This window comes from Acinonyx jubatus, chromosome D4, assembly GCF_027475565.1.
Source record: "Acinonyx jubatus isolate Ajub_Pintada_27869175 chromosome D4, VMU_Ajub_asm_v1.0, whole genome shotgun sequence".
Taxonomy (NCBI): Eukaryota; Metazoa; Chordata; class Mammalia; order Carnivora; family Felidae; genus Acinonyx; species Acinonyx jubatus.
Genome location: NC_069391.1, coordinates 47,857,949 through 47,882,298, shown reverse-complemented (window position 1 = coordinate 47,882,298; position 24,350 = coordinate 47,857,949). Strand labels below are relative to the sequence as shown.

The window sequence follows — 24,350 nt, the reverse complement described above, 5'->3', positions numbered from 1 at the left end:
CAGACTCTGAAGCGGGCTCCAGGCTCTGAGCTGTCAGCACAGAGCCCAGTGCAGGGCTCAAACTCACGAACCTGAGCCGAAGTCGGACACTTAACCAACTGAGCCACCCAGGTGCCCCTGTTTTGTGTTTTAAACTGCAACCATATTACAAATAAGAAAAACTGAGGCTCAGGTAGGTAAGGGCTACTTTAGCTATCCCAGGAACTACACCTCCATGGGTAGTTAATATTATTCTTCTGTTTATGTGGAATCTCTTAAAATACATATTATATCCTATCAGTTGCTCTCATTACATGGAAAGGATTATGATGAACTGCTGGTGTCCAGGGTTTTGGATTTACCCACCAGAGTACTTCCTCATGGCCACAAGAGTTAAATATTAACTCTCTGCTGATACCTGTCTGTGGTGTGTGTATGTAGGGGGCAGGAAGGAATGGAACATGTCATAAATGTAAATAGTTTGGGGAGCAACTAATCAGGAAATAATGTGTGCCATATTGGAATAATCACCTTAAAAGAGAAACCTTTAATAAAAGCAAATCTTTCAGAAGTTCAATATAGGAATTAAATTATGTTAAAACTACAGGAGGTTCTGAACTCTGGATCTGATAGAGTTTGTCAAAACTATTGATAAATACTTGTACTCGTTGTTTTGAAAGTATTTTTCAATGCTCACAATTTTAGGTCACTCGTTTTGTTTAGAATGGGTTAATTCTGGGCTTATTAATTTTTTGCCACTTCTCAATATGGAAAACAATTCTTTAATAAATGCCTACATGGACCAAAATCTGTGAGTATTTAATGTAGATATCAGACCAAGTGGCAATCTACAGCCTCCTGAATAGTGCAGAAATCAAATTAAACCCAGTCCATTTCTCACTATTAAGGGATTTTATTTGGGCATGAATTTATTTGGCCAAGACAAATTTAGTTTTTCTTCAGCATAAACCAAATTACTTTCTTAGATGTGTGCTACTTTACTCTACTTAGATCTCCGTTCTTTGAAGCCCAGGCATCCCCATTAAGAATCTTTTAATAATTCTATTATAGCTCAATTATAGTTCAATCCTAGACCACCTGACTTCAATGGGATATTCTCCATGAAAAAGCAAGCTTACTGGAGTTCCTTTAAAGTTTTAAAAAGTTAATTAGTATCTGCCAAGTACTTTGAAGATAAAGTGTGGCGAGAGTAATAATTATTTAAAAAATAAAGTCACAGAGACCTACCCTTCTACAATTTTTTTGTGTTATCTTTATTACTTATTTATTTAGAGAGAACATGGATGAGGGGCAGAGAGGGAGAGAGGAAGGGAGGGAGGGAGGGGAAGGGGGGGAGAGAGAGAGAGAGAGGGAGAGAGAGAGAGAGAGAGAGAGAGAGAGAGAGAGAGAGAGAGAGAGAGAGAATCTTAAGCAGGCTCCATGCCTGGCGTGGAGCCTGACACAGGGCTGGATCCCATAACCCTGGGGTCATGATATCATACGGGGTCATGAAATCAAGAGTTGGGACACTCAACTAACTGAGCCACCCAGGCACCCCTCTTTCTTACTGTTTTAATCCACACTTCCACATCCCCCCAAATCAGGAGGCACTGCACATAAAAGCATGTAGTCTGTATTCTCTTTTAAGTTAATGCAAAGTCAGGCCAAAAAAAATGTACTTTTCACACCACAGTTTGCTCTCCACAACTTTCAGACACTAAGCACACTTGAAAGCACTATGGTGTATCAAAGCCGTGCATCAAAATGCCATGAGAAGGACACTGACCAGCTTTAAGTCCCAACTCTGATTCTGAAGACCCTGTGATCATGGCCTCGATTCTCGTAACTACCAAACCAGCAGAGGTGGATTATATCCTCTGCACAGACACCCTCCACTCAGCCTCAGCAGTGCATCTGCACTATCCCAAATCACCACGCAGTGGAAATCAGCCTGTTTATTCTATCTATCAAATTGTCAAACATCATGATTGCAACTACCTGGAGGAATTTGATTAATTCCATAGTTATTAACATTTTAAAAGGCTTTTAAGAACATCATCTCTCAAAAAGCACACGTCTAGAGAGAGGATCCAGTAGTGAGAACCTGTCTAAAAATCTAGCAACCCAACGATTTCCTTGTAGGAAATTATAAACTGTGGTGAAACTGAGGTCAGATGTCCACCCGCCTGCCATTATGTCTGCATATTAAGCCTTCACACTTGCATACAGCCGTGTGTGTGTGTGTGTGTGTGTGTGTGTGTGTGTATTACATTAATTAAGTGAGTCCATGGTGGCTGTCTATGAAGGTCCAAGGCATTTGCAGAAGTGGGAAACACTGTGGAGTCTGAACACACCAGAAAACTCTTGCCTCTAGAAAACTATTGGGGGGGGGGGAGGCTTGGCTATTGGAGAAAATGGCTCATTGCATTCAGCTTGTCAAACCCTTGACAGTCTTCCAACTACTAACTTGATTAGCATAAAATGATACTGGCAAAAGCAGAAAACTTAAATGCTTAAAGTTTCTCTCGCTTTGATGATGAGTGTCAAAAAATTTTTTAAAGATTTTAAAGAAGGACCACCTTCTTTAAAGTAAATTGAAACATCTTAAATTCTCAGGTCGATTTAAAAAACAACATTGATTTTCACATATTAGCATTTAATTAGCCTTTGTCTGTACCTAGCAGGCATTTCCTAAAATTATAACCAAGTGTTCAAGAATTCAGTGAAAAATACATTGCTTGTAATGATCTGAGATACATAATATTAAGAGTACAAGGGCAGAACAGAGCTGTCTAAATGAGTAAATTTTAGAGAGTATCTACTCCTTTAGGGCTCATAATTGCAGTATTTTGCCAGTGAATCTCTAATAATTTCAAAACGTCTCAATTAAAGATCATGCTTCTGAACTAGTAAATCTTAAAAGGAAAATTAAGCTAATTAATAAATTTCAATAATTTGGAACAGTGCAGATTTGAAATTAATGTATTCCTAAATCCAGGAAAATGATGCAAAAGCTGACTTGTGTCACCAGAATAACATTTGTTAACTTCCTCAAGCAGTACCTGTTAGAATTTTAACTGTGGTGACGAACTATTCTATAGTTTGCAGGGTGGCAATTTCAAAACCTTCCCATAAAGTCAGTATTCCTACATCTTTTGAACTCCTAACAAAGCAGAACATTTCCATATAAAAAGTCCAATAAAGCCATGAGTGGTCGGACACATTAATGCCAATTACAAAGGAGCCAGCAGAAAAGAAAACACCCACCAAAGTCATTCATGGATAGAGGAGGGCAGAGAACTCTTGGAACGGTGAGAGAAATCATGGTGGAGCATATTTTGCCTGGGTGAGCACAGCTGGCTCTGGGTTGGTCCTTCTCAGTAAGCCAAGTCAATGCTCACTTTTAAAAGTGCCCGCTCTGGGCACTGGGATGCATTTTTTTCCAGGAATTTTTATACAGTGCACGCGTAACAGGTACCTGGTTTTGACAGATACACCATCCGTTTGTGCTCACGTGCAAATACGGCTTGTCACTTGGCACTTTGTGAATTTCTTCTTGAAAAGGAAGTTCTGCGTTGAGCAAATATTGTGATATACAAACAAGGGCTTTTAGGAGGTAGGCGTTGGAAGACTCAGGAAAGAACAGTCACTTTGGCTAATGTTCTAATCATAGGTACAGTTACTGCCCAGGCCAAGAGAAAGCTGAAATGTCTTCAAGACACTAAACTAGAAGAAAAAATAGCAGAGATACTGTGAATCACAATTCAAATGGATGGAGAATCACAGAATCTTAAGATGGGAAGGCTTAGATGACTAGATTGACTGGTCTAATTGCCTTACCTGACCAATTCGGAGATGTAAAAACAAGTTGTCTGTGAGACCTCTTAACCTACAAGGAATACCAAATTCACATTAAATGTGTATGATGCACCATTTGTTTATTCGGCTTATGGTATGAAATGCAATGGCGAGTAAGCCAGTAGGTGTAAGGGGTGGCCTTGGTGCACTCTTTCCCCTCTGTTCCTGGCACCAAGGCAAAGCCAGTAGCCACAAGTACACAGGTAAAGCGTGAAACTTAATTATTTTTCAATTAAAGATCCTTTGAGAAAGTTTTACTGTATGCGCTCAGACACTGATCTTGTCCATAATGCTTTCACATGTGTTCATGTGGAGATTGCTTACGTTTTAAATAATACACTCCAGATCTTTCTCCAGTAGGGTAGGAGATTGGGGAGAATTTTTGGTGGCCATTCATCACGTGTTAGGGATTTTACATACAAGCTCTCAGTTAATCTTGATCATTGCCCTGTGAGATGCGATTTCACCTGAGACACAAATGAAGTTCCAAGAGGTGAAGTGATTGGCCAAGGATTCCAACCCAGTTCTGTCTTCCTCCAAACTCAAGGTGCTTTCATTTTATCATGTTTTAACACATGTTTAGGAGCGCCTGGGTGGCTCAGTTGGTAAGGTGTCTGACTCTTGATTTTGCTTCAGGTCATGATCTCACAGTTCGTGAGATCAAGCCCCGCATCCGGCTCTGTGCTGACACCAAGAAGTCTGCTTGGGATTCTCTCACTCTCTCTCTCTGTGCACCTTCCTCTCAAAATAAATAAATACACATTGAAAGAAAAAGCATGTTTAAAATATCTAATTCTTATCTAAGGAACAGTCAGGCAAGCCATGCCTCAGGGTTTTCTCTAATTATATAGCATCACTGCAGGACTTTTAAATGACCCCTTTATGCCTGAAACACAGATTCAGAATAGAGGCAAAGTGTTGTCTTTCCTATTATCCTTTTTTTTTTTTTTTAAGAAAGACATTTGGGTGTGTTTGTGGAGTCTTAGAAGCTTGCCTATCCTACATTCTCCTACAAATGGACCTTGAGAGCTTGTTTGGAGGTTCTAGCAGGGGAGCACAGCTACTCGTATACCCTTGACCGAAGACCGATCCTCTTCTATCGGGGAAGGTCGTCCTCTTCAACTGAGCATGCGACATCAGGAGGGACACACGTGAAGTGGTGAGGGAGGAAGGGGACATCCACCTAGCCAGCCAGATCAGCCGAATCAACACTGGCGATCAATGGGGTGACAGATGTCATGGCCAGATTGCCCTCACTTCCTATTATCCTGCTTCTTACCCTCTTGTTCCCTATCCTCTTTCCTCATGGTTCCCAAATAGTCTTCTCCTTCTATGGACACTTCTCTTATTACAGCTTCATTTCTCTTGTGACTTTTGGAATTAAGCAGGACCATCAGCTGTTGGATCAAGTACTAAAATGGTGTTGGTTTCTCCTAATCATTCATGGTGGACATGCTCTCAAAACACGACACGTAGCAGCATTTTTACTTCCCGTGTTTCACTTGGATGCTGTTTCTACAAAATCTTGCCGTGTGATATGACAAGCTGCCCACACAACAGGAGAGCATGTATCTACATTGCTCTAAGGAGTAACCAGAGAATTCTGAATCAAGATCTTCTGTGTGAGTGTGTATGTAAAAATGAACATGTGTGATGGTCACAAAATCCAAGTTTTCAGTAGCTTCTCTAGGTCACCCAGCTCTAAAGTGGCATGGTCTATATATATTTTTTTTAATTTTTTAACGTTTATTTATTTTTCAGAGAGAGAGACAGAGCATGAGCAGGGGAGAAGCAGATAGAGGGAGACACAGAATCCGAAGCAGGCTCCAGGCTCCAAGCCGTCAGCAAAGAGCCCGACAGGGACTCGAACTCACAAATGACAAGATTGTGACCTGAGCTGAAGTTGGACACTCAACCAACTGAGCTACCCAGGTGCCCCCGGCATGGTCTGTATTATAAAGCAAGCTTCACCCTAGTGCCTGTGCTTCTAACGACGTGGCTCCTTCTACCTCTCCCCTCAGAACTGACTATAAATAAAACTGTCAATGACCCCAGAGAAAATATAAAAACCCTAATGAAAGCAGACTCAAAGGATAAATGTATCATGTGTTGAAGAATGACTCCTAGAATGTATGAATTGCTCTGGTTTTCATTAATCAGGCACAAACGATCAATGTAGTCTCAGAAAACAAAAAGTGTGGATGTAGAGAAAGAGCAGGAGCTCATCGAACCACCAGAATCACATCTGTTACAGGACCCATTATAGGAAATCCATTTTATATCATGACTTATTACCCAATATGTATATAACTAAAACAAAAGTTTTACAAAGCTATAATTATCATTCTTACATGCAAACACACTCTGCTGTTTTTCTATTTCCTTTCTTCAACAATGCTCATGGTGATCCACATAACTGGTGTCATCACACACTAATGGGTCAGACCCACACTGGGGGAGGACTGTCAAATCCTGGGTAGTGGCTGCCTTTATCTCTTGTCCAAGGCAGACAGTATTGATGGATCGCAGCATTCTTTCTGATGAGTTCGGCCAACCCTAAGGACCCTTGTGAAACTAGCATTGTAGGCAGCGACTGTCAGTTGGAATTGGGACAAAGACATGGCATGGTCGCTATCTAAGTTCCAAAGGGACAGGTGCAGGGATAGACTGGTTATTTTTGTTACTTGCACTCTTTGTATCCCTCGTGCCTGTTTAGTGTCCAGGACACAATAGACACTCAAATATCCAATGAAAGGTTGGACCAGCAAATGGTCACCAAGGGTAGAGGATAAACTTTGGCTCCTAAAATTCCTCTGTGAATCCTTTCGCTCCCTTCCTTTGCTTTGTTGCTGTCTTTAAATGTAAAGCTTTCCAGGATACAAAGGTTTGGGGTAATGCCGTCCGAGCCCATCTTATAACAAGAGTTACCTGCACTCGTCTGCTTCATAATATCTGTTACTTTCAAAGACCATCGTTTACACTTAAAGAATTGCTGAAAAGGATCATGAAGTTCAAACCATGGTACAGTTCCTTGAAAAACTGGTACTGGAAGGACCAGGGCTGGATACTGGGCATATATTCTCTCCTTTCAACCTTTCAAAAATATGTTTCATATTATTAACCCAACCCTTAGAAAAGACGAGGTGAGGTCACTCGATTAGTAAATGTTTGGCAGAGCCAGGATTTAAACCCAGGTATTTCACTGTTGTTTTTATTAATCCTCGGCTGCTCCCAAAAAATGGTGCATTAAATTACAAAGAAACAATGACCAGAAGCCTCGAGTCCATTTGTAGTGTGTGAATTTAACAGGTTATCACATTGCAAAAATAAAACCCAATACCTTTGTAGCATACTTCATCATATAACCTGACTTTTTCTTCATGAAATCTGGGTGTTATTCATTGTTGGTATGTTTTCCTTGGCAGTCAATCTTGGCTCAGACATAAATTCTTACTGTAGAGTAATTCAAATGTGTTAAGTCCTCTACTACACAGAGAAAAAACAAGACTCTGTGTGTGTGTGTGTGTGTGTGTGTGTGTGTGTGTGTGTGTGTGTGTGTCTGTGTGTCTGTGGGGGTCAAGTCCAAGGGGAAGTGTAAAATGGAAACAATATATGAATTGGGTGTGTATACAGGGCAATTATAAGAAGTTGCACACAAAACATTGGCCTCTTGGCTCTCTCTTACCAGAAGCAGTGTACAGAAAGGGAGTGGAAGAGAGCAGCATGGGTCCATTTCAACTTGCATCCTCCCCCATGCAAGTATGCACAACCTGACACCATCACAGAACCTGCAAGGTGTAATTTGCCCAATCGTGATGATGAGTCGCTGTAAAAGCAACTAAGAAGGTTGGCTGGGAAAGCACATTTCTGCTGTAAGTTTACAGCAGTTGTTTTCAACTGGGAGCAATTTAGAGGACATTTGGCAAATGTCTGTAGACATTTTTGGTTGACACAAGTTGGTACAAGCCAAGGATGTTGCTGCTAAACACTCTGTAACGCATAGGGAAGCCTCCCTGCACAGGACAAATCAGAGGGTCAAAATGTCAGTGGTGACAAGGTTGAGAAACCCTGGTTTATAGCGCGAAGCAACCGCCTAAGTGATATAAACACTTCACTTCCAGCTGCCTCTCTGGCTTCAGTCTCCTCATGTGCAAAATGGCAACGGGCAGAATACCTGCTTCACTCGGTGGTTGGGAGGGTTAAGTGATTAATTATATAGCACTCAGAACAGTGCCTCTGACACAGTAGTACGTGTTCAGTAAACGCTGTTATCACCATCACCACCACCACCCCCAAAGCTTACCACTGTGCAGGGTAGTATTTCCCAAAGTATTATCCCTTACTAGGTAGATTTGGGTGGGTGGAGGGGGAGAAAAGGGATTCTGTGGTCAAGTAAACTTAGAAAATAGTAGATTAACATCAGCCAAGTTTGTTCACTGCAGAACTTCTCAGAATCTTTAAAAGGTAAAAATATATGACATGCGGAATTTTCAAAACTAACCAATTCAAGAGTCTTACCCAGAATCTTACAGGATCGAGCACAGTTTAGGGACAGGCCAGCGTGGTGATAGGGTGATGGGTTGAGAATCTACAGACAGGATTTATTACATGAGTCTACCACTTACCCATTCTGAATCCTGGGTAAGTCCCATGACTTTTCTGGGCCTCAGTGATCATCAACACAGAAGAGAATTTTGGGCCCTTCTGATTTGCTGATATGCCTGCACAATGAGCATCACTAGTAGATCTCAAAGTCATGTAATATCAGATGACAGAGACATCATAGTCAAAATCAAGAGCTGTGACAAACCCAGGACGATCATGTCTATCAAATTCTTGTTTTTGAAGAAGCTCAAATATCCAATACAAGAAATCAAGATGAATAGGCAAATGCAGCCTAATTTTTTAAGCAGAAAACAGAGCTGGCAGGGAAAAATACAGATACAATAAAAAAAGGTCTTAACCATTCAAAGTATACACCAGTATAACTTATTATCTCTTATTAGGTGCTAAATAAAATCAGCAGAAAATATGACAAGACAGGATTGCCATCTCAGGAAACTAAAACTCTATTTGAGGAGGAAGATGCAACTATATTAGGCATTCCATGAGTATTCTGACATTTAAACAAAGACCATGGGAGCAGAGTAATCTTAATTATTGCCATTTTTTTATGTCAAATGGACAATTGCAAAAGCACAAAATAAAATTTAAAAATGAAATGTAAACATTTATCTTCTTGTTTGGGTTTCTAGCTGCACATTCTTATTCCATCCTTATGGAATAAGAATAATAACGTTCTTATTCTATTGTTTAGACATCACCTACAGATGTTAGGAGACATCTAAACTGGAGAGTACGTATGTGGCTTGTCATGCCCTGTGATCTTCACCCCTCTGAGTGCACTGCAGAGTCTGGCCTGAATCCACCATGCATGAGAGAGGTGACACCAGATGAAGAGATCTGTGCCTCGTATTGTCCAGGGCACCGTTTCGTTATATTGTAACGTTAAGCTATTTTAACTTGAATAACTGGATTTTCTCACCATGGAGTACACTATCAGATGTGGCTATGTGAGTAGCTACTGTACCAGTAATCCTTTTAATATCAGTATCTGGTAAAGCCGGTAGGCCCTCTGTCAGAATAAAAACTTCAAAAAAGTTTTTGCATCTATGGACCCCTTCTCACATGAAATGCATAAAATACAGCATACTAGGTTACAAAGGAAACCAATTACATTGAAATATCTAAATATTAAAATGCACATATAGTATAGTCATACATGGGATTCTTAACATTAAATAACAAGATCTAGCAGATGTCTTGTAACTAACGTTATGTCAAAGCTGGGTCACCCGTAGACAGTATTTCTAGATGTCAGCAACAACTGTAATGTAATATAAATTACTTGTAATTTTTAGCAGTGATAAAATCACAGGTCCTGCTAAAATACTACTGCAACTTGTTGCCTCCACTCAAAATTGAAGGAAATGCTAAATTCCAATTAGTGGTTAGCACAAATAGAATGCAAACACATTTTTTTTTTTGCATCCAAGTTCATGATCCCCTGAACTCTCTCTGTGGGTCACTTGTGATCCATGGACAACAGATTAGGAAGTTCTATATTTAGGTGAGGTCATAAAGACTCAAGAGCTTTGGTGACTGAAGAGAACAAAAAAATGAATTCATTGCATTCTTTAATTTCTTCTTCTCTTTGGAAGTAGTTCCAAAACGATCTCTCCCCTGTCACTAAAAACATTCAGGTATGCTTACAAAATACTTCCACATATGTAAAGCTCATTTGATTCTCCCAACAGCCCTGTGAGGAAGGTACTAGATTAACATTAATAATCTCATTTAACAAATGTGGAAAGTGAGGTGGAGAGCTTTTAGAAGATGTGCCCATGTCACATGACCAGAAGTTAAGTGCTCAGCTGGGCCTCAAACACAGAGCTTCCCATACTAAAGTCTACACCTAGTCGATAATTCCTGTGAGGCACCTATAATGTTGGGGTCAGGGAAGACAAAAAAAGTGAAATGTTAAGAGTCTTCTATCCACAGCAACCTACTTAACTTCGTTACTGTGAGACTGAGCAGGCCCTGGTAACTGGTAAGCAGTGTTAGCTCATATCTCCCTGTTAACTCTCACACACGACTCTGCATAAACTAGTGTCATTTTCTAGAATGCCACAGGTTCCAGCAATTATATCGGGTCCCTCTGACCCAAACAGAATGCAGAATTTGCTATAGTTCTTTTCTAGTTATCATGTTGTTTCTATTTTATTAGCCCTTTGATTCCAATGAGTTTTTTGGAAACATTTCTGATGACAAATTCTTTTGCTTTTTTTTTCTTTAAATGCTTTAAATTTCAGGCGACTTTCAATCTGTGTAGTCCTTGCTTTCCATTTCAGGCACAAAAAAGAGCGAAAGGCTTCCTATTTTCAAGTAACTTTAGAATACTCTTTTGTCAAATACCTCCCTTTCAAAATCCTTAGATTTGGATTTGGTGGTGTCCCAGAATGTTGTTCTCTATCACCTTCCTCTTAACCTCTTTCCCCATACACATAAAATTGCTTTCCTGGAATATAACTACTCTGTTCCAATGGGCCTCAAAAGAGGAACTATGATGGAAAAAACCTTAAGCTTTAATTGCTTTTGCTATTTAAAAGTCATTTTTCCATTATGAAATTTGTTTTTTACAGTTTCATTTTCTTCTCATGTAAATTTGTCTAATTTTGTCCTTAACATTTATGCTTTGACCTTTGCACCCATCTTAACTCTGTGTGGTGTGTGTGTGTGTGTGTGTGTGTGTGTGTGTGTGTGTGTGTGTCTCTCTTTGCTATTAAAGTTCCTTCTATTTCTCTGCATTTTAATCCTGGTTTTGTCCAGCCTGCAAACTGACTCGGTTGCCTCTTTAGCCTTCTGCTTTTGCTCTTTCACTGTGTACCTACACAGGACTTCAAAAGCTGTAAAATGTTAGCCCTGAAAGGAGCCTTTGCTATTATCCTGCATAGCACTGTAGGGTCTTTAACCTCTACAAAATAAAAACTGCCGCCTGCCTCCTTTGCCATCAGAGAGAGCAGTGAAAGAGTTTGGGGGGAGAGGAGAAGGGAGGATAGTGATAAGGAGAAGGTTCAGGTCCAAGAAGTGCTAACCTGGATCTGAAAGGTGAGGCTGTATGTCTGCAACGCTAACATCTTCCTACACGGAGTTCCCTTAAGTCCCCTAGAGGAGGTACAGTGACAGCAGACACTTAAAACTTTGTAGGCAGAGCTGTAAGATGGACCATGCTCAAGCAACTCTTAGGTAGCCCTGAAGTGTGCTCTCAGTTTACACATCAACAGCCCAGGCAACTTGTCTAAAGCCACGGTCAACACTAGGGATTCAGCAAGGGAATACAGGCCCCTTCCTCTGCTATTCTCTGTCTGGGCTTGTACCCTTACTCCAGAACCAGTAAAGCACCACCTTCATCTTCTTCCTTGGCCTTGACTCTTTCTCTGGTGGGTTTAGTTACACGAACTCCTATCTCAACTCATGGCTTCATTATGGCTTGCTCTGACAATTTCCCTTCAATCCTCACTACCCCAACAGGCTTTATACCCACATAAAAGGTCAGGTGTGAGAACAAAGAAAAGGCAATTATTTATTTAATCTTCACAACTTACTGAGGAAGATGTAGTTATTTTCATTTCACAAAAGAGGAAACTGAGGTTCAAGAGGGTGCAGTAACTTGTCCAAGGTTCCACAGTCAGTGGTAAGATACCCGCCCTCGGTACTACCCTTGAACACACAGTGTGTATTAGAACTTTCACAGGCAAAGAAATGCTATCGTTTTATTCATTCCTTGTTTTAAAAAATATCTGAACACCTACTGCGGGTTGGGTGTAAATCTGGATTCCAATTCCAGTGTCACGGTTCCAGAAACACACAACAAAAAAATTGTCTACATGAGTCTTTTGGAAAGATCTCCAGAGAAAATTTCCAATCCGTTCCGAATTATCAGGCTCGGTATCTTAAAGACACTACCTGTTTCTTTGGGGCACAAACATTATTACCTGTATCATCTATGCCTTTTGCCAGACTTGGGCATGAAAGACTTGGAGATAGTTCTAAAAATCAAAGAAAAAGATGTGCAATAACTGAGGACAAAAGACTCCCAAACAGCTTGTTAGACGAGATCCCCAAATATTCTGCTCAATTACTGTGAAGTATAGTAAAGTAAGCAAGTATAGAGAGGTGGGAACAGGCAAAACTTAGGTTTGAGTCTGGGAGCCACACTATTTCCTAGCTGTTTGATCCCTTTAATCTTGCCAGGCCACAGTTTTCTTGTCTATAAAACAGGACCAATCATGGTGCCAAGACTGTGAGGTTACTGCAAAGATCATCGGAGGTAATACAAACAACGCATGTGGTAAAGCACAGGCACACAGAAAATAATCAATAGAGTGATAATTATCATTATTATTGTTCTGGCGGTTAGGAGAGTTGGACACATTTTATTTTAATATTTGCTTTTGAAAAAAGATCTTGACAAAGTCAAAACTCCAGAAATTTAGGACAATCATTCTGTGCTGGTTCTAGATAATATTTGGACAGGTGTTCTGAAATTACAAGTGGACAATAATAAATTCTGCTATTCCATTTATATTTTAATATTCCTAATATAAATCATGTTTTTAGGTTAGCGAGTAGAACTGACACATAGTAATTTATCTATTATTCTGAAATATGCAGTCGTCTTATCATTTCTACTTCAATATATTTTGCAAAAGAAAATTTCACTGACACTTATGATTAGTACAATGAACTCCACCTTCAGAAGGAAGATTTACTTTTCAAACAAATCTGCTTTTCAAATTATTCTTAATTGATACATAATTGGCTTTATGATTTCATTGGTTTATTTGTGAAAATGTGCTAATTAACCAAAGGAAACACAGAACATTAGCTTTTTCCAACTACTAAATACACTTATTTTGAAGGGAAACTAAATTTTGTTAAATCTTTTGATCATCTTTGTCATTTTGTATGATTTATTGCCATTTCTCCAGAATTTGAAAAACTATAGGCACCAAGAATAAAAATTATAAAATTTAGTTTCTTTAAAAAAAATAAACCCAGTTTGTTAGTCTTTTGTTTTATATTTCTTTTCATATATTCTTTTGTCTATAAAGGTATTTTTAGTACCCTTGGCTGAAACAACACAAATCACTGAAAGAAAATACCTTTTGGTTAATCTACCTTAAAATTTAACAAGATTAAGATGTCTTATTATATCTTCCCCTTTTATATGAATCTGGAAAATTTTTCAGACAGTAAAATATGATAAAATTTCAACTGTTTAATTATTACGAGCACTAAGAATGTAACTTACCAGACAGACATCAGTCCAGGTACTAACTTGTAATTTTTTTACTTAGAACTATAATTCAAACTACTGTTTGTCACAACTAACAGTTAATATGCATATGGATAGTCATCTAAAAGGGATATTAATGTTACTCTTTTCATTAAAAAAAAAAAATCCTAATCCCCATTCCAAAAACAAAAATAAATAATGAAGCAACCTAGAATCTTTTCAGGTGCTAGCAAATATGCAGCAGTGTTCTATATTAAAATCAGACTATAAGCTGTAAGTTGTTTGTTTTGTTTTTGATTTATTATAGTTCCACTCTTACCCATAAAAAGGAAATCAGTTTTGAGTTATGGCACAGAATATGAAAAGGAAATGTCAAGTGACAATATTACCAGTTAGTTACCTAAAAAGCCACTCTAGTTAAAAGCCACTTAAATCCTAATTTTAAAAGACTTCATGCACTATAGGTAGATTTTACCACAGAGCTCTCACACTTTATTCCTTGAGCCTACTGTTTCTTATCTGAGACTTTTTTTAAATTAACTTAATGAAGTGGAGATAACAGGTAAAAGGTCAGGTTTAATGAAAGAAAAGAATTATTCCATGGGGCTATTCAATAATGATTTTATGACTTGAATTTCCACTTGGGTGTGCGCTGTAAGTCAAAAATCTCAGGTGATTTTAGTAAGATCTTATCAGTTTGGCTTTTTTGGGGACTGAATCCTTTCCTACATTTGGACTCCAAAACAATTTCACCTCATATGTATAATAATATTGGTCTTACATGTTACATTTAGATTAATTGCAAAAGCACACATACCACAAGTTTCTGGAGCAGGCCTTTCTGAGCTGATTTGTTAAAAATCTTCTTTAATACATATCCAATTTACTAACAGGGCCAAAGTTCACCCGAAATTTGACAGAGCTAATTGAAGACATCGGTTGTCGGATGGCACTGGTTTTTAGGCAAAGTTCTTTTCCTTCTCTGCTCCCCTTCTCAAAACTGAGATTACTTCTAAGCAAAAAAACAAACAAACAAACAAAAAAAAAAACCCCTAAATTTACAATACACGGAAGTAAATCCAGCGGGGCATTACCTCTGTTATAGACGTGCTGGGGTAGTGGAAGAACTTTTACATGACCAACCCGATGCCATCTTGGTCACTTTAAAGTTTACCATTTTGGTACTTTTTGCCTATTCCAAATCATAGAAGCTGAAGAAAAGGACACTGACACACTGACACAGACACACACAAACCTGAGAATACAATGCAAACTATAACTAATTCAAAATAAGTGAAAAACCTAAAAGCATTCTTGAGCCATAGTCTCCTACGTGCTACCCACCCCAGAGGACTTCTAATCAAGTCATAGTCTGTCTTTTTTTTTTTCCAATTAGGTTGAAAGCAGTTTGAATAAGGCTACTGCCTCTACACAAATGGCACTAATTTTCCCATTTGGGTATAAGTCTTTTAACTTCAGCTGTTATGCCCCTGGCAAGGAAGTGGAACTGAAATGGACAAGACTGAAAGATTTCCTGGGTTTGATTTGCTGTGGATCAAGCAGTCGGCTTTGCAAATGGCAGAGACAACAACTCTTCTCTGCCACTGCTAACTCTCAGAAATCGATGTAAAAGGGCTGGGGAAACAGACTGTCAGAATTTCTCTTCTGGTTCTGAATTCAGGTGGACATAGGTTTCTGAGCAGAACTATGATCAACTCATGTAGCTTTTTTATTAACTTTCTCCTCACAGTCTTTCCTCCCGCAGAACCCAATCCGTGGTCAGAGGCAGCACAGATACAGAAATGGAAACTGGGCCACAAACTACTTAGCATACATGCCCCCAAGGCCAATAAAAATTGCATTTTCCCTTTGCTAAAAGTATAATTTGTAATTAATTCTTATTTTACTCAAAGGATAGTGCTATCTGTAATGTTAAAAATAACCCCTCAGAAGGAATTCTCTTAAAATGAAAATTACTTCTTTAATTAACATTTATAATATATTTAGTTTGTAAATTGTCTCAAATGTTGAATAGCTTGAATGTTGATAGGTAGACAATATAGAGTAGTCTGTATATTTGATAAAGCCAAGATTATAGATTCTCAAATGAGATTTATTTTTTTCTGATGTCTGCTGTATTAAAACACGGAATAACTACATATTAGCTAAAAAGTCAATTACACAATAAAGTAGAAAATGCTAGGGAATCTGACTAACGTGGATAAATTTTGATCCTAAACTCTTCTTTTTCACTCTTTCACTGTTGCAAAACAACACACATATATACCATAATCATGCGTGGATTTTTTTCACTTCATCTCAATCTTATCCAAAATTATTTTGATAATTTTCTGGACCCCACTGCTTATATAAGATGTGGGGGGAAAAAGTCTCAATAATCATTATCAAAGCATTAGGGCACTAATATTTTGCCAATGAAATATCTGATTTACTTTCTATACTAATGTGTTTAAAGACAGGACACAGTTTAAAAGTCCTCAGTGAAAACACATTTTACAATACAAAGATCAAATTTCATTGTTTCTTATTATTTAAGACTGGCCTACTCTAAATTCATAAACTTTTTTCTTCCTAGTCTACAGAAATACATCTGAACAGAAAATAAACTTTCTTGCTCTTACACAAATTTCTGAAACACTTGGGAGATTCCTATTAAGGAAACAGTCTGTTAAATACATCAAGAAACTGTTAACACATAATTATTGATTCTTTTGTTAATTTACTTTATGATTTCAAAGAATAGGAAAAGAACTATCAAAAACAGTCTCCCAGAATCATACCCTTATATGTATTCTAAAATGTCCTCAAAAAGGCATTTTTATTTGAAAGTAGGTTTCCATCCTTGAAATGTTAATAATCAGAGATTTAATCTATTGCTTTTTTACAATGTAAGTTTGTTAAGAGACCCTATGGTGTTTGTATGCTAAAACTACCCAAATACATCAAGTGAAGAAAAACTGTAGCAACTCTATGAAAAATTTAAGGATACCTGTCACTAAATGTCAATGTGCCAAGCAAAAGACATCTTACCAACCTTTGTATTATCCCATATAGGCACCAACAAAATTTAACTATAACTTCAATTTTAAGACAAACCAAAATAAATACATATTTTTTTAATCTGAGAAAAAATGATATGCAAGAAAATTCTTCTATTTGATCCACTTTAATACCGCTCACTTGAGTATTTGAGACTTACAAGTATGCATTCTCCTTAAAATTCTAACAGTATAATACATAGTTTTATGCTACCTTTTTATTTTATTTCCTCAAGCATTTTTATAGCCTCTAGAATAGCTGTCTAGTTATTACATTGTACAAAAATGATATTCTTAACTTTTTTCCACTTGCATTTTCAAAAACTATGCCCAAGTATGAAGTATAAAACCTCCCTTCTTAATCCATTTAAAATTTCAAAAAGAGAACAGTCAATGTTATCAGTTAAGAGCTTTGTCTCTGATACGTGCTTTTCAGAACTATAAAATTTCACCCAGAGAATAAGTCTGTATCTTTTAAAGGGCCTTCTGACTTTTCCCCACATCTGCCAATTACCGAAGAAATATCCACATGTAAAGTCCTAATATGATATAAATAAAAAAATAAACATCGTAAGCTGACAATTCCATAAAGTCTGAGAATTCTACTGGATTAACACAAATGAACATTTTTCATTTGGAGGCCTAAAATTCAACTTAAGATGTTTTTTACATCCCAAGCTCGATTTTCATGAGGCTCTGTCACAGGTTAAGAAAAAAAGGAGGGGGGCAGGCTACAGTTCTTATGAGTGGGCTTAACCCACTGTTATTTTTTCATTTATTCCTTAAAATGCCTTCACTGAGGGATTAACATCTGCAAACAATGAAAAGTAATCAATATTAGCCTTGAAAAATAACTTAAAAGTCACTCCCTCCCTCAAACACAAAACTCCACAACAAACAAACCTAAATTTGGCTGTCCATTTTAAATCCTTTTTTTTTTAACCGATTCAAAGGTCTTTAAAACAAAGTATAAAATAGAAGATTGTTTACATTTCTGCCCGAGAGACACATTTTAATGCAGAGGTAATAAACTCCAGGGCAAAAAGGAGGATCATTTTCCTCATTTCACTTCAAAGCTGCCATGATTTCAGTGAAGGAAGCAAAAAGGCCCAATTCGAGAGTCCCGGGGCGGTGAGGGGTGTCGGGCCCCAGCCTCAGCTCCAAACCAAGCGTAGGTCTTGAGCTGTCATTTCCAGTCCTAACACCACTTGCACCGGAACAAAACGGTCCCGCAAGAAGCCTATTCAGGGGTCGCTTATGCTTAAGTTTTCCTTAACTTCTCCCCTGCCAACGCGGCGCTAGGTGAACACTTCTGTTGTGTGTTTCACGACTGCCATTGTCTCGCTGCAGGATGGGAGGCTCTTTTAAGTGAAACGCTGTTGGAAAAACCAGGATTTTACGGAGCATCATTTTCCTACCTGTATACGGCGCAAATAAACTCTAATTCTACCAGGTGGGGATTTAAAAGTCGCCTGACTTCTCCCTCGAAGAGGGGAGAGAGCAGAGAAGTTGCAAAGTGACAGGCATTTTAACTCGGGAACGGGCTCTCATCAAACATCGCTGGTTGAAAGCGCTCGCCCTCAACGCGCTCCCGGACACACACAGTTCCTCCTTCGCCGTTTAGAGGAAGAGAGCGGACCTGCGACTTCCGAGGTCAGGCTAGGGAAACAACCTGCTATTTGGGCAGGAGGTGGAGAAGGTTCTGCGCAGAGCCAGGGCCGCCGTGGCCCGGGATGCGCCAGACTCGGCCGCAGCATCCTCGCCCGGGGGCCCGCGGCGAAGTCTGCCGAGCGCCGGGCCCCGAGGCCCCCCTAACTCGGCGAGGGACGCGCCCCCGCCCCGCTGCCTGCGCGTTCCTCGCTTACCCGCCGGTCGACGCGGAGGGCGGAGGCGCCGCCCACCCTCCAGCCCCGGCCGCCCCCCGGCCGCCCCCCGGCCGCCGCCTCACCGTTGGGGTCCACGCGGGCGCCGCGGCCGGGGACGCGCGCCTTTCTCCTCCCGGCGCCGGACGTGGAACCTGCGCGCCCGGGCCGCGCCCCAAGTTGTGCGCAGGTCGAAGCAGCTCTCGGAGCTCCTCCGGGGAGGCGCTCCCCGCCCCCAAGCCCGGGCCCCGGGCGAGCGCAGGCGGGAGTGGACATCCCCGCACCTCAGTCTCCTCCGCACCTCCGCCGCGCCCATCCACACCTGCCGCCGCGGGGCCGCGGCGGTCGCGGCTCCTCCCTGTCTCCGCCCCTCGCCCGCTCCCCCCCTCCCCTCTCCGCTGCCTCCGCCGCAGCCGCCGCCGCCGCCGCGGGGAAAAAGGGGGAGGAAAGAGGCTCCCCGACCCGGGAGCGCGAGCGGAGGCGCTGCGCCTTCTCCTTCGGGCTGGGGCGGGACTCAGGTCTCTCCACTGCAGCGCGCCTCCTGAGCGCCAGAATTTGGTGGGGGAAGCGGCAGTCACGGCAGCCTCTGTGGCCACCGCAGCCTTTGGCGGGCGGGAGCGTCTCGCATAGCGTCTAAGCTAAGGCGGAGAGAGGGTCCCACCTGCGTGAGCCGTAGACTCCCCCATGCACTCTCGGAATCCAAACTTAGCAAACTGCACAGCGGAAGTGCCTCCTAGGTCGGACCCTTGCATTTGGAGGGGGGCTTCTAAAATCGTGCCCGGTAGCGTGGGCCCCGCGGTTTAACTGGCTTTAGAGCGAGGTAGGGGATCCTTTCATCTGGGGTGACCGCGCCGGCATTCGCAGCCCTGTAGGTGCTTCGAGGCCTTTCTCAGATGCCATCTCCACCACGAATTTTTTCCAGGTGCTCACCCGCGGCCCAGATTTGATTTCGCCCTGTTTTGGAGAGCCAGGGCTCTCTGAACCTTTCTACCGGCCCGTCCTTTGGGTGGGAGCGCTTTGTGAAATGCGGTGGGCCATCTCTAAACACGTTAGTTTTTATTTTGCTGTGTGGACTCCTGTTCGGTACGAGCAGAGAGATGTATGCATTCCTAATCCTTTCCACTTGGGCTTAAATTCGTTGAAGGCAGAGGCTACAATAAGTTGCTCGTCTCTGAAGTTTTCAAGTAAATACCGAAAGGTACTTGGCAGGGTGGTCGCACCACGTGACCTAGCCAGAAATTCTGGCGGTCCTCCTTATCTGTATCCTCCGAGAGCCCAGCGTGGCGCCTTGCACCTGGGTGGCGGGGTGTGGGTGCGGGTAGAGGGTAGTTGTGTTTCCGTGTGGGAATGTATTTGCTTTTGGCCAAGATCGGTCTAACTACCGCAAGGAAAAATTCCACGGGGGGTGAGGGGGGCGTGGCGTAGCAAAATTCATAGTGGTATTTATTGATGGTGGAATATGTCTCTATGTAAAAAATCATTCATTCAAGCACAATGAAAAATATTCATCAGATGTTTCCCAATGAATTGGTATTTCCTAAAGGCTCCTTTTCTCAGGCTCCTTTTCTTCTACCTATATAAATCCAATGCAGTTGGTGTATTACGTAAATTGTATTTGCATGAGCATTTGAGAGAAGGACTGTATGAAAGATTCAAGTTTTACATTTCCTGTATAAAATACAGTTGAATGAAATGTTTATGTACCACTTATCATTTCCTACACTTAAGTGTATGTTTTGAGTTATGAAGTCAGTCGTATTTAATGATTACTACTGTTATGTAAACAGAGTCATAGAAAGTCACGTACGCTTCAGCTTAAAACAGGTTGAATTAAAGAACTCTCTTTTAAAGAACTGAGAAATCTCAAGCCAGCTTGACTATCTTGACCAGGAAATAAGCAACAAAAATTAACAAGGTTATTGCTATTAAAATATTCCTGATACTTTTGAAAAATGAGTTTTCAAAATGTTTAGTCCAGTGTAAAGGAAAAAAAATATTTTACAAATCATGAAAAATGTGCCATAAGATGTAAAGACTATGAAACTTAGAGCTAAGTGTTCTTAAATATACATATAAAATATGTAGATATATTTATAAATATATGTATGGTTAGCGAAACCCGTTTGAAGAAAACTCAAAAAAGCTTTTGGCATTCTTTGAAGTGAAAAAATACTACTCTAACTTTATCATGGAAAATATAGTATTATTACACTCAAACAGCTGTTTTAAACAAAATATGTAAAAAGAAAAAAAAAGGTTTCATAACAAATGAGTTCCATTACACAAGACTGTGTCCAAAGTCCAATAGGAAAGATATTGAATATGCAAGCATAAGCATTTTGTTTGTGGAAAACATTTTTCAACTTTTATACAGAAGTCCAGAATAATGGTATAGAAAAGATTATACAATTGCTTAACCAAAATTATATATTATAATGAATAGAAAAGAGCCAACAGAGGGATAATTCACCGCAAACAGTAAATATCAATCCAAACAAAAACTATTTTAAGCCCATAGAAAGAGAAAGAATTATCTTTTAGACTTTGATTTGAGACAAACAAGCTGTTTGCCCCAAGACAAATACACATAATATCACACAGTAAACCCAGAGTTAATAGAACATAGCCATGAATGGCCCACACGGCAAAACACGTAAACATCTTCAATTTTATATCAAAAGAGCTGGCCCAGGGTACATCACATAAAACATTTTGTTCACAGTTTACTCCATAATAATTACAGCATTGTCTGAAATTTGGGAATTGCCACTTTAATGTTTACCAGCAAGGGAAAGATGAACTGTGATTTAGTTTCTAGATGTACCTAAAGATGAGCACCAAGGCCGTATTTTCACCCACCATGTAAATAATCTCTAAATATATTACTTACAAAAGTTAATTTATTGTTTCAGTTATTAATAATTTTTGTATTTAAAACTGTTCTGTGTTACTTATCACATCTTTCCAAATCTGCTGACTATCAGGGACTTTCAAAAGAGGGTGGAATAGAATCTTTACCTCATTTAAGGTTTTTTAAAAGTTAACACAAAGTTATCCATACCCATAAGTATATTTCACACACACCTACCCCTCACCTCCTCACACAAATCAAGTATAGGACATATGGGAGTAGACGAATTAAGATATCTTTTAAAAATATATTTTTACAATAATTATGAAACACATCATTAACAGAAAGTCTACAAAATGTACTTTCTATTCCATTTTTAATTAATTTATTTAGGAAAAAATATCCCCTATAAGCAAACCCAAATTCTAGTGATTACTATTGGTATTATTTTTGAACATTGACACGGTACAAGAATCATGGGGAAAGAATTTCTTTTAGAGGCCTCTCTGTCAACCTTTAAAAGTTTTAAAAGGAAGTTAGCAGATAATTTCAGTTGAAGTGGTTCACCCCTCTGACAACAATGACAAAGCTTTTAATGTTTTCTTTTTACTGAAGAAAAATCTTTCTAAAAAGACAACAGAGGCACCTAGATGGGTCAGTGGGTTAAGCCTCCAACTCTTGATTTCGGCTCACGTCATGATTTCGCAGTTCGTGAATACAGCCCAGCGCAGGGCTTCAGGCTGAGAGCGCAGAGCCTGCCTGGGATTCTCTCTGTCCCTCTCTCTCTCTCCCTTCCCCCTCTCAAAATAAATAAACTTTTTTTTTTTTTAAAGACAACAGAACAGGGGCTCCTCGGTGGCTCAGTTGGTTAAGTGTCCGACTTCAGCTCAGGTCATGATCTCACGGTTCGTGGGTTCGAGCCCCGTGTCAGGCTGTGTGCTGACAGCTTGGAGCCTGGAGCCTGCCTCGGATTCTATGTCTCCCTCTCTCTCTGCCCCTCCCCTGCTTGCTCTCTCTCAAAAATAAATAAAAACATTAAAAAATATTTTTTAAAAAAGACAACAGAGTAGATATCTATACAAAATGTTCATGTTGGTTGAAACTAAATGGTGAGAGGGACACCTGGGTGGCTCAGTCGGTTAAGCATCTGACTTCAGCTCAGGTCATGATCTCATGGTGCATGGGTTTGAGCCCCACCTCAAGCTCTCTGCTATCAGCTCAGAGTCTGGAGCCAGCTTCAGATTCTGTGTCTCCCTCTCTCTCTGCCCCTCCCTGACTCATGCTGTCTCTCAAAAATAAATAAACATAAAAAAATTTTTAAAAACCTCAATGGTGGGTATACAGATCTCTGACGTTTTGAAATGTTTCATAATTAAGAATAAAAATGGAAATAAATAAGAAAATATAATATTGAAGTAATTTAAAAATTACTTGTGATTTTCCATTTGTCCTTACACAATTTTTAACCCTTTAGTTAGCTTTCATTGGTAGACATTTTTTGCTGGCTGTAATCTCATGCCTGCTATTTTCTGAATAAGAGTTCTAACTGTGGAGAGAGGTGGGAAAGAATCATTTTCGTGCATGTAGAAAGAAGAAAATGAATATTTTTAAAAGAAACATTGCCACGCTTTTTAAAGTAAATTTTGTAGCTAAAATAGGAGCAAGCTGAAAATGTTTTGTGACATTGTATCTTTTGTTCCATGTTGAGTATGGAATGTTATTTTGCATGGTGGCATTAGTCTCTCCAAACAAGTAATCAAAAGACATACTTCATTTTACCTAATTTCTATAAAGTAGAAACAGTGAAAGAAACATTTATATTATTGAAAGAAGCTGAATATGAAAAAAGCCATGTCCAATTTCATTCTTTATATGGTGTTTTATGAGAATATTTATAGAAAGACATGGTTTTCATTCCCTTAAACACCAAATGACATATTCTTGGCTTGTATAATTGTCATTAGGTATACATGCAATTTTTAAATGCTAAATCAGTGTTCATAAATTTTCAGCATTGCCTGTTCGACCTCCATTTTAGGAACTGTCATGAAACTTCTCTTCATTGAAAATGCAATCAATGACACCAGCAGCTAAAAAAAAATTTCATGAGTTGCTAACACATAGAAAGTTAATCTTTGGCTCGGAAATAAATCTTTCCGATCAGCGGCCTTATTCGTCTTCGACTCAGCCATATTTTGAAGAATCAAAAGATGGCAGTGGTGTGTATAAGGAAGAACAGTGGTTCTCCAACCCACACGTGGATGATACGGGTGTATCTGTGGGCTTGGCATCAATTATCAGGTTTTGACAGCCTAATTCTCAGTACTTGCTAACTCCGATTCCGTCTCTTGCTCCTCTCTTGAAAGCAAGCGAAAACAACGTTTTTAAAGGGATAATCTTAAATTTGCTCTAACTTAAAAAGATAAGCCATTCACAGACATGAATTGTAATCCACCTGAGATCTTACAGAGACACACCAACATGGTAAGCGCCACCAAAGTAGATAGAGAACTATATGTAATGCAAAACTCAGATCACGGAATCTTCTTCTAAGGAAAAAAGTCAGTTGACTCTCTTACCGAACGCCCCGGTGATATCTTCCTCTTCGAGTAGGTTTAGGCTCTGCGTGGTGAGATGAAGTAGCTCTAGGATATATGAGCAAACAGTGGGAGGAGCTGTTCTGAAGTGCTCTGCGGTAGCGGTGTATATGGACCCACTTCTAGAGTCTTGCTACTCAGTTCGTTCCCCAGACTGACAGTATCAGCGTCATCTGGAAATTTGTTAGAAATGCAGGATCCTGGATCCTACCCCAGGTCTTCTGAATCAGAATCTGTGTTTTAAGAAGATACCAGTTGATGTGGGTGTGTACTAACATTTGGGAA

General features: G+C 39.8%; 1 protein-coding gene across 2 annotated transcripts in view; it reads right to left on the bottom strand.

Moving 5' to 3' along the window:
* The window catches only part of LOC106986379 (ubiquitin-conjugating enzyme E2 variant 1-like), a 77,514-nt gene extending 58,543 nt beyond the window's left edge, over positions 1-18,971 (bottom strand). Inside the window, exon 1 of one of the 2 annotated variants that reach the window (XM_053205033.1) lies at positions 18,621-18,971. In XM_053205033.1, the coding sequence (XP_053061008.1) occupies positions 18,621-18,893 (273 nt within the window). In that variant the 5' untranslated portion in view covers positions 18,894-18,971. The remainder of the gene's footprint in view (positions 1-18,620) is intronic. The other variant, XM_053205034.1, reaches the window with a different exon arrangement.
* Positions 18,972-24,350: the final 5,379 nt, after the last annotated feature.